The sequence below is a fragment of the Anolis sagrei genome, chromosome 3, assembly GCF_037176765.1.
Source record: "Anolis sagrei isolate rAnoSag1 chromosome 3, rAnoSag1.mat, whole genome shotgun sequence".
Taxonomy (NCBI): domain Eukaryota; kingdom Metazoa; phylum Chordata; class Lepidosauria; order Squamata; family Dactyloidae; genus Anolis; species Anolis sagrei.
Window position 1 is genome coordinate 107,345,278 of NC_090023.1, and position 14,984 is coordinate 107,360,261.

At 38.8% G+C, this 14,984-nt stretch overlaps 1 protein-coding gene across 3 annotated transcripts in view; it reads right to left on the minus strand.

The window, feature by feature from the left end:
- The window catches only part of EDAR (ectodysplasin A receptor), an 85,709-nt gene that overhangs the window by 13,795 nt on the left and 56,930 nt on the right, over nt 1–14,984 (minus strand). For all 3 annotated transcript variants that reach the window (XM_067466843.1, XM_067466842.1, XM_060769687.2), the window contains 4 exons: nt 9,455–9,523; nt 8,664–8,786; nt 5,490–5,671; nt 3,295–3,380 (listed from right to left, as the gene is read on the minus strand). In XM_067466843.1, coding sequence (XP_067322944.1) covers nt 3,295–3,380; nt 5,490–5,671; nt 8,664–8,786; nt 9,455–9,505 — 442 coding nt within the window. In that variant the 5' untranslated portion in view covers nt 9,506–9,523. The remainder of the gene's footprint in view (nt 1–3,294; nt 3,381–5,489; nt 5,672–8,663; nt 8,787–9,454; nt 9,524–14,984) is intronic.

The window sequence follows — 14,984 nt, forward strand, 5'->3', positions numbered from 1 at the left end:
GCATGGCCTAAATAAAATGTATTTTAATGAAATAAAACTATTATAAAACATAAAATATTTTAGTCAAAGACAAAGACAAATTTTAAACTTGGCCAGCAAAGTATGCAGTTCAGTGACTTTTCCCCAAAAAACCTAATCGATTTTCCAAGCATTGGTAGCTATTAAGCAAAGTATATATCCTTTAATATATGTCCTTTTAGGCAAAAGCCAAATAGTTATTATTCTTATTATGATTTTTTTAATATGTTGGTTTATTTTACTTGTTCTTTTGAATAAATCCTGCATACATTATGCATAACCTGGCTTTGTCCTCTAAGGCCCCTTCTACACTGCCATATAAAATCCAGATTATCCACTTTGAATTGGATTATATGGCTGTGTAGATTCATATAATCCAGTTCAAAGCAGATAATGTGAATTATATGGCAGTGCAGAAGGGGCCTAACCAATGTTATTGGGGGGGGGGGGAAGCAATATAGGTATTAGCCCAAAAGATTGAAACATTTAATCCTGGTGTACGTGGATGAATCACATGTCTAATTTCAGCAACAAGAATTCATGCATAAAGACACGATCATCATTATTTTCATCATCAGTTAAAGGCTATTTTCAGTTTTTGGGATGTTATGATGTCCAGATTTCCACTCCATTAAGAAGTTCTCGGGTTAAATTAATTATAATCCTAAAATCATAAACCCAAGTCAAATACCTGGTCTTGTGTTTAAACAAAATAATTAAATTGTTAGACAAAGTATATATAGTTGAATTATATATATAAAAAAATACTTCTACATTATAACTGATGAGAATCTGAAGGCCCTTCCACACAGCCATATAACCCAGAATATCAAGGCAGATCATCCACAATATTTGCTTTGAACAGGGTTATCTTGAGTCCACACTGCCATATAATCCAGTTCAATGTGGGTTCCTACAGCTGTGTGGAAGAGGCCTCGGAGCAAACTGGAGCACCAAAAGGGATGGCATCATTTCTCCAACCCACTTGAGTTTCTCAGTTTGCTCTGGGTCTAAATAACAGTCCCCAGATGCTCTGGGTTTTTGTCTCTACTCTTTATCCCTACCACTATGGGCCTTTCCACACAGCCATATAACCCAGAATATCAAGGCAGGTAATCTACAATATCTGCTTCAAACTGGATTATCTAATCCCTCATTGTTATATAATCCAATTCAATATGGATTTCATACAGCTTTGTGGAAGGGGCCTATGAAACCAATCAAACACTAGCAGAGGTTGGTGCCATCCATTTTGACAGCAATGAATGCCTGTTGACAAAGTGACAGCATCAAGTCCAGATTGATCTGTGCAACCCTGCCCAAAAGATACATGGAATGCTTAAAAAAATATCTTTGGGGAATGTACGTCATGTGCAATTCTAGAAGGCTTAACAGATCTTCAACGTTGGATAGTACCATTTTTAGATATAACTTTGAAATTCCTGCCATAATATGCGTTTGTGTCCTCTGCCCCATTGTTATCCCTTTCCCACCACTTTTCAACATGAGCTTGGTGTTTTACAGTGTTTATTGGTCAATGATTTCCATTATTCAGTGGTTTAAACTTTTCAGTTTGGGCTTTGGCTCATCTGTTTGACAACCCATCAACCTTGTGTGGTTTCTCACACTCCAATGGAAGATATGACTTAAGAGATCTGGGATCTCACACCATCATTACAAGTTGCAACAGGTCAATAGCAGTCTGTTCCTTCTCCCTCGTGCTCCCCTCCTCCCTATCCCATTACACTGCATTTCAGTTAATCCAGGCAAACAATGTGGCATATCATTTGCCTACTGATAATCTAACAGGTTGTATCTTGTTTATTTCAAGCAAGCTACTACACTTGTCTTGTTCCATCCATCGTAATTCAAGATATTAAGCAAATCAGCTTTGTTTTGCTACTACTGGTGATGCATTTATATGACACACAATAGCTGAGATCCTAGGCTGGGAGATACATCCCTCTAACTGCCCAAGTTTGGCAGGGACAGTGCTGTTGTCCCATTTTAAGCTGTTTTGAAAATGTCCCAATTTCTTTAGCTTTCCCCCCTCTTTCTTCCTTTGTGCTCAACTTACTTCAGTTGCTGCAAACTAAACTACAACTGTGAAAAAAAGTTTTCATAAGTAGTTTGAACTTAATTAACTCAGGCTGTATCTACATTGCCATATAATCCAGATGACCAAAACAGATAATTATTTGCTATGAACTGGACTAAATGGTAGTGTAGACTCATATAATCCAGTTCAAAGGAGATAATTTGGATTGTATGGCAGTGAGGGCAGAAGAAATAGTGAAACTCAATTTCCACAAATAATGGAATATTGCTCTTTGCAGTAGGTTGAGGCTAAACCTGAAACAGTTTTTCGTTGATCTATTCTTCTTATTCCATCTCTAAGGCACCATCTACAATGCCATAATGCAATTCAATTGCACCGAATTGCAATATATGAGTCCACACTGAACATATAATGCAGTTTCAAACTGCATTCTAGGGCAGTGTGGATGGGGCCTATGATTCTATTATCAAATTTTGACCATAGTGAGATGTCACTTAGCCACAGATATCCTAGTTTTCATCTGTGAAAGGTGGAAGGTACAGAGATGTGTCACATATCTGTCACAGCTGGAACTATGACACATCTCACCACACAACCCACCTTTTCAGCTACTAAAGGTTTCCAATATGGACCTTTATTTGTTGGTGGAGAGTAAGGGATAGAGGAGCAGTGTGCATTTATGTCAGTCAAAAGCCCAACTTTCTTCCTAGTTGAGTCACACATGTAGATCCCAGTTCCAACAACATTTTTCTAATTTGACAGCCATTCCTGAATTACTTTTATCTTATTTTCCTTTACATATCTGTGCAGAGGAGCTTAAAGATATGTTGCTATATATGGAAATGCCTGCATATTAGCCTTTGAAAGCTGATGACTAAAATATAATGATTACCAATAGAAGTTTTTGATTTTGACCATCTGTATGTAATACGAAAAGAACTCTGAAAAAAACTACATTATTGCTATACTCAATGTGTCTTTTTACAATATGATGTACACTGCTTGGGATGATCTTTTTGGAAGAAGTAGAGTAAAAAACCATTGTAACATTGTCAATGTTACACAGAACTTTGTACAAAAATATATGAACACAAGGATGCATTTAGTATACAGACTGACCATGAGAACCTTAAGCACACCTGGTACGTGAGGAAGAAAAGGAAAGAAGCAGATGGAACAGTTTTAGAAACAGAATTCAAACTAAATGGTACACTTACATTCTTTGGTGTTTGGAGGTGCCAGGGAGCATGAGTAGCAAACCATCCCATAGATATTCCGGGGCCGGTTTTCTAACATGTAGTAACTGTAACAAAAACACAAAACAATATAACTCACTCTGTTGCCATTCAATAAGGTTGAGAAGTAATTGATTATCTTGGGAGATAAAAATTGCTGTTTTTAAAACCACATTTATGCCTTTATCTACTCTTTTTCTGGCTAGAAGTGGTTTCTCTTTCACTGCCTTATTCAACTAGTTAAATCAAGCATTAAAGAGGATTTCATTTATTTATTTATTTGGGGGTATTTATACGTTGCAGCCACTCTTTGCTGCAAAGGCTTTCTGAGTAGCTTGAAAATTGTTAATTTCAAATCCCCTGTCCTCAGGCTCACAATCTAAATAAAACATGGCACAAAGGGAAAAGAAAATGGCAGTGGAGGAAGAAGTCCAAGGCAGTAGCAGCTGGGATGGAAGCCTAGGCATGGTGTAGTTGTGCCTACCTCTATTTCAACCTCATTTTCATAATTCACACTATTTTGTACTTAGGATAAGCATGACACATATTGAAAACTAAACACTGGTGCACAGGCACCTGTCTGCTGCTAGAATCAAGTTTTTCAACAGGTTGTTCTTTGAAACTTTCTGTTGCTCTTAGATTGTTCAGTCATGCTCTGTCATGAGTAGGAAAAAAACCTGGTACCAACACTGGTTGATCCAAAGAGCCATTCTATTTTTCTGCAAATTAAACTCTAAATTGCCGTTCCTTTTACAGAATGCACATGGCTTTGGGAGAATTAAGACTATTGAGTATTTGATATGGGCAAATGTTATAAAGATTGGCTTGAATCCAGACTAAAAATGCAATCCTAACTTGCTCTGACAGGTAGGGAGTAGGCTTGTGCATGGCTTTGGTTTGGTCAATTCTCCTTAGACAATCCGGCTTGCTCGGCTTATTAGGATGTCTGTAATGGTAAGGGCTCAACTGTCTTGCTTTTTTGGCCGAAACAGCCCACATGACTGCTGGGTGCACTTTCTTCCCTTCTATTCGGGAATATGTGGTGCATGCTTCCTTAATTCTGTTGCTCAAACCAAGGCTCCCTTGAAGGAAAGAAAGGAAAGGGTCCCAGGAAGGGTGCTTCCTTAACCCCGTTGCTCAAACCCAGACTCCCTTGAAAGGAAGAAAGGAAAGGATCCCAGGAACAGAATGAGGGAACCTTGTAAGTTCCCCATTGCTGCCAATTGGCCAGATCTTCCCAGAACTTTCAAATGACTAGCTGAAAACAGAATTTTCGATTAGCCGATTTCTGGGAGGTTCCCAATAAAATTCCGATACCAAAAACGGATTGCCCTCCAGTCGAATTGCACATTGGGTAGTATATGATGGTGTAGAAAACAGTGCCCCCCCCCCCCAGTGGTGGAGCACTGCTGTACCAGATGTGGAGAACATATATGTAGAGTAATACTGTGTTAATGTAAAAGTATTACTGGCAGCATGCTAAGTTACCACTGAAATCAATGGGACTTAATTTAAGGCATAATTAACTTTTCATATTGATTTCTGTGGGCCTGAAGTGCAACTGACTTTATCTGGATGCAGGCAGTTTTCTTTTTTAAAAGATGCTTTACCTTTATTGTGGAAACAACAGTAAATTTTACTGATCTCATGCCTAGTGATTTATTTAATGTCACCTTAGATAAAAATCTAGTAATGCAATCAAGTTTTTCACTGGAAATGTTTTAAGATTATATTCTGTCCCTGTTGATAAGTCCAATTAATCAGGATGTTAACTCCCCTTTATTTCAGAGGAACCAATGATAACATTGATTTCCTGTTTTGCTTATTTTTATTTTTTAAAAATGTCTTGTATCACAAACTTGGGATTGAGTTTGTACTGGCATTCCCATTTTGAACACATTCTTTTTCTTTTACCCCCTCCATCTGCCATCCAAAACGTTCCTTCGAATTCTGACACTTGTTTCACATTTAATTTGCTTTAATAAGCATCTGCTACTTTCTTTGATTTCAAACATGTTTCTTAAAGCATGCCTATTACTTATTTAGAGCTAATTATCATTCTCTTAATCGCATGCTGAAACAAGTGTGGCCAGCAGCACAAAAGTGACAAATGTGTGTACATCTTCTAGCCTAAGTGATTTTTTGCAGATACCAAAGTCTCCTAATTAAAATCTTACCCGGGGAGACAAGGCCCACATTCTGCATCATTCTCTTGATCTCCAGGTGTCATAACAGTTGCCCGGAAGAAGCCCTCACAGTCCTTGTGCCGCCTGCAGATCTGATAGCCACCTTTAGAAAACTTTTCAGATGGACAAGGGACACAGCCGTAGTCTTCATCTTTAGTCCCATATCCACATGTCTGTGGGAGGAAACAAGTCTCTCATGTCAAAGAGTCACATTTTAAAACAATGCTTTAAAGAAGCTTAACATGAGCAGCTCATTCCCTGCAGTTTTTAAGGCAAAGCTTGAAAAATAAATAAAGGCCTTTCTGGATTCTTGCCTCTAGAAACCTCCCACCAACCAACATGGCTGCGTTGAGGGATAATTTGATTATCCTTTCTTGTAGGATTCCCAGATCTCACAGCCTGACTCCCTCTTTAAAACAGTAAATTGGGGAGATTTGAGTTGCCATGAAAAGTATACATATACCATATGTTCCCCATTACTTAGACTTATTGGTCATAATCTTATATCAGCTTGTACTTTTATAAGTAACTTCTCCTGGCCAGATCCACAAAACCCAAAAACCTGATGGAAACATATTTCAACTATGTTCCAATTGTTGGCAGAATGGACCTCCTTCTCACCATGCAGCTGATGCTTCATAAAGTAAGCTGGGAGGGTGATATGATTGTGGCAACAGTGTCCAAATCATAACTATGTAGCAATTATGAACATGAAACAGTTACACAGTTAAGTAATTGTTCCATATTCATCATCACTATTCACTTACAAAATTAGCATTATTGCCCTGATTGTAATCCAACTCCCAGCATACTGGGCATCAGCTGCATGGGAAGAGGGAGGTCCATTCTGCCAATAATATCTCTGTCAGCTTTGGGGGCCTTGGGCTGGGAGAAGATACTTGGTATAAACTGATACAACATCCCATCCAATATTTTATTTGAATTCTTTGTGTAACTTTGGTTGACATCTAATTTATCCTAGGGTAACATGTATTGTATTTTCATTGAAATCAGAGTATTTGTTCTAAATGTACAGCTACACACGCAAATGTCACTCCTCTTTTTAAGTGGTGTGTCTCCTCTTTTTTTTCACCCTCTCCCCATTTTTGGCAGGCCATAAACTGCTAAATAACAACTGAGACTGTCCACAACTCCATACACTGAGAACAGAAAAGAAGATGCACTCTTTTGAAGCCTGTCCATTAGGCCCCTCTGCCATTTGTTGTGATTCAAGGGCAATGCTAAGCTTGAATTAGCACAAATAGATGTGTAGAGAGAAGACTAGTCGACCCTCAAAGTCCCTTCTACACTGCAATATAAAATCCATATTATCTTATTTGAACTGGATTATATGGTAGTGTAGAAGGGGCCTGAGCAGCAGGGCTGAATGGGGCTATTGCTTCCATCTTGGCTCAAATGGAAGAGCGCAGAGCTAACCTTGTTGGACTTTCAACTCTGTTCAATTTGAAATATGGTACCCATTAAACAGTAAATGCTGAACAGAACAGCAAGAGTGTGGGCTAAATAAAAGTGGTTGTAATTTTTGGAAATGCCTGTGGAGGAGGGAAACTATTTTGACCTGGCTCTTGTCTATGCCAACCTGCTTTGAAATTCCATTTGGAACATAAAGGCTGTTTTCTTGCCTCATAACAATCATGTGGTGGCCATTTTCTTGAGAGTGGGGGAATTCAGAGTAATGATAGCCTGTATCTCATGAGCAATCACTTTGTCCAGCAGTATTTTAGAAGACCGTGCTTTAAAAGAATGTGTATGTTTGAGTCCCAGGCACATGATTCAGTACAGATGCTCTGAGACTTGCATGAGAGCAGAGGAAATGTCTCATTCAAGGTCTTATGTAGTTCTCTTTCATTTATTACTCTTCTGCTAATAAATTCCCATCTCATGGATGGAGGCACTGAAAAATATTGCTCTCCTTTTGACTGCCAGACCAGAAATTTTGTGTGTATTGAATGTCTTCATATTATCCGGTAAAGAAGTCTTCTCACAAGTAAAGATGAGGCATCCCAAAGATAGCTTTTGACAAAAAGCACATCTTAAATTTTTTTTTGAAGGACAACTACTAGAATCCCCCAGCAAATACAATCACAGCTCATATATGACTAGCAGATTCTGAAACGTGGAGTTCCAAAAGTAACTTCCCAAAGCTCTGGTCCAGATGCTATCACCTTCCATTGTAACTTCCCTATGTTTCCTATCATTTCTTTGCTGGGTTCTTCCCACCCCCTTCTTTCCAGAAAAATAAAGAAGAAAGTATTTGATATGTGGTGCTCAAAGCTTTCCATTTGGAGACACTCCAACAGGCTTTCTAGGGACTTTCCCATCACATCACTCTTTGAAATGAAAATGGCAGAAACAGATCCTGAAACCCTTTGCATGCAAAGCATGTATTCCATCACTGAGGTACAGACCCTCCTCTCTTGTAAGGTGGCTTACTGTGTATGTTGTATAGCAAACAACTTCTTCCATTTCAATGGTGAAGGGAGAGAAAGTGATCTGGGTTGTTTTTTTAATTGAATTTTTGAAAGAGTGTGATAGTATTGGGATGGAAAGACAAATCAAAGTGGAGAATAAATAAATGGTATCAGTATATGGTGGACCAAATGGAATTTGAAATTATGGATGTAAAATTAAATGATTCAAAATGTAATGAAAATAGAAGTTGAAGAAAGATGGAACCGGGTCAAGAATTATATTATGAATACATCTAGAGATCAGGCCATAAGAAATAGGATACAAATGTTATACAGTATGTAAATCTAGAAGGATTGTCTTAAAAAGGATTAATATGTAAAAGAAAATAATCCTCATGGTGGTGGGAATTGTAAATGTTGTGTTTGTGTATGCGTATGTCTTAAAATTTATTTATTTATTTACTGTATCTGAATACCGCCTTTCTCAGCCAATTGGCAACTAAAGGCGGTTTCCAACAAATCAGTATACATAAAAGATAATAGACAAAAAACATTGAGCAGTATGAGACATCATAAAAACAATAAAAGCGAAATTAAAAAAAAGATTTTTAGAAGAGTGTCTAAGTATTCTGAGGACCATTACTAATCACTGTTTTGCATGGTGCACATTTCATATGCGCATTTGTAGCAAAAAAAATTGCCACATGACAAGTGCAATATGTGATAAACTCACCATGTATGGTTCTTCTCCTGGCTCACACTGTGGACACTCATGGCACATCCCAGTCGTCTGGTTGTAGTACTCATTTTCACCACAGTTAGAATATTCAGCATTAGCAGAATAAACAAGTGATACCTGTCATCAAAGGGTAAATACAATTTCATTGCCCATTCCTTTCAATATGATCCATTTACTAAAAAGCATACTCTTAATAGTATCAGGCCAGCCCTGGCATTGGCTGCAGAGAGGCAATCACATGAAGCAGATGTTGGGGCAGTTTCTAGCCATTCCTTCTGAAGACCTATCCCCTTAGCCATTTTTCTTTCTTGATGGATAGAGCTATATGTGCCACACAGTCTGTCCTGCACCTCTGAACTGTTGCAAGTGATTCCAGACATAATGGCTTGAATCCTATTGATGAATTATGTGCGTGTAACCCTAATGGCCCCTGCCCACACTCTAATGACTCCTATGGCCACTAAATGGCTGTGGCAGTGTTCTGTGAATGCTTAGAGAGGTGCATGGAAGGTGGAATGGTACACTCTCCCTGCACATTGTATGATGCTGGCCATGATATAGCTGTCATGACTACCAACCAATCCTCCATTAAATTTGAGTAGCCCCTTTAGAGCCATCCAGTTTGGTGGCTATCACTGCATCTTAGAACACATGACTTCATGAATCAATAAGGACCAGCTTTGAAGATACTGTGCAGATAGTTTAGGTCTAGGTTAAACTTTAACATATGCCCATAGTTGAAATTTCTGCTTTAGCAGTCTTAGTTTGACACCTATATTACCTACCATGAGGAATGGAAACATGTGAAGCCATCGGCATTCTCCCAGGCACACCATGTTATCCTGATTATTTCTCTGAAAAAGAAAGATCACTTGTTATTGGACAACAGAGGTCACTGGGACATTGCAAGTGTAACGGCGCGAGTGGCGCCACCTATGTATAGAACTGTTAGTTGTAAGATTTAAACTGTTGTATCATGCTTGATCCTGCCCCTTTTTACCCTGCTTATGTATAGTTGTATGGATTGGTTGCTTGTAGCTGTCAATCAGTACTGTTTGGCTCCACCTCTTCCTGCAAGAGGGGAGAACTTCCTTTTTCTTCTTCATTCTGCCATCAGAGTTCCTGCAACATGGACGTGAGTAAAAGACTTGATTCTAAAGGACCCTGATTTAAGTTACCTCTTAGCACCAGTTCTGAGGTTTTTTACCCCTGGGACTCATGCTTTATGTCCAGATTGTCCTGGACAATTATTGGCACCAAAGGAAGATCCTGAATCTTCAAAACATAGGCCATCTGAACTGGGGTTGTGGTTTGCTCCGGCATTCACAGCCATTGAGGAAGGAGGAAACTTGGTGAGGCTTCTCAGCTTCAAACCCCTTGGACCCAGGACTAATTGAGACTGTAACGTACGTTTTTCTTCACCCCTCTAAAGTTTTCCAGCTCATTGCTTTGAAGAAATGACTTTGTGATAAATAAAACTTATCTTGAGCTATTTACAGCGTTTTGGGTTTTTGGGAGTTCCAGTTTCCTATAGGAGGGCAAGAAGCAAAACCCTGGGGGAAAGATGCCACGTCCATCCCTCCTTTATTGAGAATAATAGCCCCCAGGCACGACGGCACAGCAAGACATGTCTACTTTGAAATCAAATGGGGCATAATCATTTATTAGGGAATACAGTAGCGCTGTAATCACGAAGTCCTCTAAATATTATTTGACTAGAGCTCCAATCTGCCCTAACCACCATTAAGGAATGTTGGGAGTTACAATCAAATATCCAGTGGGCTGTGTTACCATTTCACAATTTCTGTGATCCAGGCTTATAATCAAATGAAATCCTTTCCATTTTATCTTCTATTTTCAAAAATACTCCATGGATTTTTCTTTTTGCAGGGGAGGTCTGCATGGATTAATAAGTTCTATACATTTTGGTTTAAAAGCTTCACTGCTGGAGGCATGGATTAATCAAGACTGTTTCAATTTGTAAAAACATTGCTATGGAGGGAGGAATGGATGAACTGCTATCACTGTTAATTACTTTGGTCTGTACACATGAATCATTACTAGTTCAGTAAAAGGAAGCAATACGGCGCAAAGGAGTGGGAGAAAGTAATAAAAAACTTCGCATCCCAGTGGACAAAACAATGTGTTCCCCTGAAACTTGAAAAAGACAAGGAGGGGGGTGGTCCAATTTTCAGTTGATCTCCACCAATTAGAGCATATTATTCCAGGAAATGAACAAGACTGAGCAAAACTATTTAATACAAGACAGCTTAAGTTATATTTGGTTAGTATTGGTTTGCTTTCTCTCACAATCCATCCCAATCATCACAAAACAGAAGAAGTAGTATTTTTAAAATGTGTTGTTAAATAGTACAATAAAGCATAGTACATTTTCTATGGCTTAGCAGGGGAGCATCAAAGTGCTATTAAAATTGTAATGATGGCAAAGTATTAAGATAATTAAGGTAGAGGAAACCAGTAGGTCCAGGCCCTATTTCCATTCCTGGCTCATTACAAGGAAATGAAAAAGGATTCTTCCCTTTATGTTGTGCTGCACCAAACTTTTTAGAAACCACTCTTTTCAAATGAAGCTTTATTTTTCGGTACAGTTGCACCAAAAATTCTTAATAATGCTTAATACTAGACTGGCTGGGATTTTAAGCAGAGGAAAAACAATAATTTGCATTCACAAAAAAAGTTGGCAATGCTGAAGCCTGAGTTATTCATTAGAGAAATGAATGAGCAAAAGATACAAATCCAGATTTAATTATTTATGGGGAATACTTCATATTTCACTTGATTGCTGAGTTGGTGTATTTTGTAAGGGAGGAGTGAGCAAGCTTGTTTTCTGCTTCCCTGAAGACTAGGAAGTGGAACAATGGCTTCAAACTACAAGAAAGGAGATTCCATCTGAACATGAGGAAGAACTTCCTGACTGTGAGAGCCGTTCAGCAGTGGAACTCTCTGCCCCAGAGTGTGGTGGAGGCTCCTTCTTGGAAGCTTTTAAACAGAGGCCAGATGGCCATCTGTCAGGGGTGATTTGAATGCAATATTCCTGCTTCTTGGCAGAGGGTTGGATTGGATGGCCCATGAGGTCTCTTCCAACTCTTTGATTCTATGATTCTATGTGAGGGTTTTTTTTCCAGGGAGGAGGGCTTTGTAAATCAGCCACTTAATTCTTCTGTACTTTCATTTGTGAATCAGGACCATTTTCACTAGAAGTTACTCTTTTGCAAGTGTGTACATTTTGACTCTTAAGACACTGGGAGACACAGCAGGGGGGGGGGGGAAATCTCATTTGTGCAATGTAACATACGCGAATATATACACAGATCTCTATCAGTAAGTGAGTATAGTAGAGTGTTCTGAATGCATTCATTACATGGAGATCTCTGAGCTTCGAATATGGTTTGCAGTTGGGTACATCATTGCTTCAGTGTCTTGATCACTAGTCTAATTCAACAGAAATTAAACAGAATTTAAATTTCCCATCTTTCTCCATTACTTATCTTTATGCCAGGAACTGCTGTACGAAAGGGCTGCTAATAGCATTGGATTGCAGCCAATGAAAGGATGCCAACCTGACACACAGAAACACACACTTCAACAGTGATGGTGGTCCAAGTAGACAGCCTAGGCTGACTATGGAAGTATATGAGACATAATAGCTGCTTTGTTTCTATGATTAAGTAGAAAAAGATCTGGAATGTAGTGGAAGATAATTCCCCAGTTGTAGTAAATCAAAAGTGGAACCACAGTGAACAATGGTAACGGTTTGACACCACCTTAATTGCCATGGCATGAATTTTTGATTTTGTACCATGGATATCTACTCTAAGTATAACATCCTACTTTCATCCAAGACATGACAGAAAACTGATTACATTCATTAATTGCTTTCCCCTTTCTTTTTTGAAACTGTGTTTGCGGGCTGGGAAGAAGGAGAGAGGAAGACTTTAAAAATCCTTCCCTGTAGCATGATTAAAAGAGAAACAAAACACACCAATGTTAATGATGTTGCTGCTCGAATACAGTACACGCTGCAGGGTCTGAATAAATTAAAAATCTTCTGAAGTTTGAGGTGTGGCTCTTGACAGTGTGGTCTGAGCAGAAAACATTAGTTACCTTTCTGGAGGCTCATTTTGGAACTCCCTGACACAATAAGAGCTTACAGACCCCAAATATGTGTTAATACAGTCTTCAGACAACTTGAATCTCTGTCTCCCCCTCTCTCTTTTATTCTTTCACCCACCCACCCACATACACACACATACACATATTTTCTCACATTTAAATCTGACACACTTTAGGCAATGATTAGAGTGCCTAACCAGCAAGCACAGAACTTGCTGCATATGTTCCTTCCAGCGATTGGACTAGCTCAGACAAGTTACTATATGGATGGGGAGTGGAAAGAGATAGACGCCTCTCTCTCCCCCTCTCTCTCTTTCCCATTCACTCTTTCGCTCTTCCTTTAGAATGCAATCTAACGAATCTTGGGCTCCTTTTGAAGCCCTATTGATTTCCACAGGAAACAGGGAAACAAGCCCTGAACTTTCTTATGGAGATCCATGCCAGTTCAAAGGGCATCACTTTTGCACTGTGACTCTGAAAATCACTCTATTAAAAGATAGAAAATAAAAACCAGAATGAACAGAGAGGAGACACCCTGTTTTCTTTCCTCTTCCGTGTACCTTCCTTTCTCCCCTCTTGCACTTTTTTGAGGATCGAATATGGTCATACTTGTGAGGTTCCTCGCTTGCTGATGTGATAAGGGTTTGACTGTAGTTTGTGTTTCAAACTACACAATCACAGTACTTTGATATCAGAACTTAAATGGTTACATCCTATGAAATGCTAGGATTTGTAGTTTGGCAAGGCATTACAGGTCTCTGGAAGAGAATTTTAAATAGCTTACAAAACATCAAATCAAGGAATTCCATAGAATGGGTTGTGGCAGTTGGTGAGGCATCAAAGTGCTATAACTGTAGTGTGAAACACCTTGAGGCAAATTAATTTTAATTATTTTATCAGTTTCCATCTCCTTGATTGTTCAAAGATTTTCCCTTTTTTGGATTAAATCTCCCCAGCAAGGTCTGATGTATCATTACAAAATCCCTATGTTGCAAAATGATTTCTCTTTCTTCTTATGTGTGAATTGGGGTTATTCGGGAGATTGAAACCACACTAACATGGGTTATGTTTGGAATCTGTTCAGCTGAAAATGTAGCTACTAGCTCTGGTACCTTTGAATTGAGAATATTGGCACAGGTTTTATGCTGTCGTTTTTAAACTTCTGGGGAGAGTGCCTTTCCTCTACCAGCTTGCCACCCTCTCGCTGCAAAGCATACAATTGCTGTGTTTTCTCCATAATTGGATGCACAAATTTAAGTACATGGCAAATTAAATTCAATTAATCTTATTCCCAGACCTAAAGGAATCTTATTCCCAGACCTAAAGGAATCTTATTCCCAGACCTAATGGAATGTTTGGTTTAGTTTTATGAATGATACTGGATACCAATAAAGAGCCGATCTCTTGTGAAAACTTGCTATTGTTACAGAAAGTGTAAGGTTGATTCTTACAGAAAATCCTCTTGTATTCAATCAGTGTGAGAGCTCATTTTGTGCATAACCCCTTTCGCCCCATGTGTGTAGTAAAGGTAACGTTTTCCCTTGACATTAAGTCTAGTCGTGTCCAACTCCAGAGGTGGTGGTGGTGCTCGTTTCTATTTCTAAGCTGAAGAGCCAGTGTTGTAAGTAGACACCTAGTGCCATTACCTTCCCACAGAAGTGGTACCTATTGATCTACTCACATTTGCATGTTTTCAAACTGCTAGGTTGGCAGAAGCTTGGGCTAACAGTGGGAGCTCACTCTGTTCCCTGGATTCAAACCACCAACCTTTCAGTCAGCAAATTCAGCAGCTCAGCAGTTTAATCCACTGCGCCACCAAGGGACCCGGTATACATGCCAAATTCAACCCAATCCTCATAAAATGTTCTACATTATACTTTCTTCCAAATTGCAAATTGCTTCTGTAATTTTGAAATACCAGAGATGGAATTATGAATCTCAAATGCATAGAGAAACCAGCTGAAAACATCTGTGTATAATATTTGGGATTGATCCCAGGACATTTATATTTTGCTTTTCTACCATGGAATTAAAAACAAGAAACCACTTTTTAGGAAAACGTGCTCCCTCAAGTAGTGAAAGACACCTATTTGTTTTAGCTCATGCTTTTCCTTACTTCCATGCTTGCATTTAGTGAGCTTTTGTTTTGTGACTGTATCATTGAAAGATATGCATTATCTA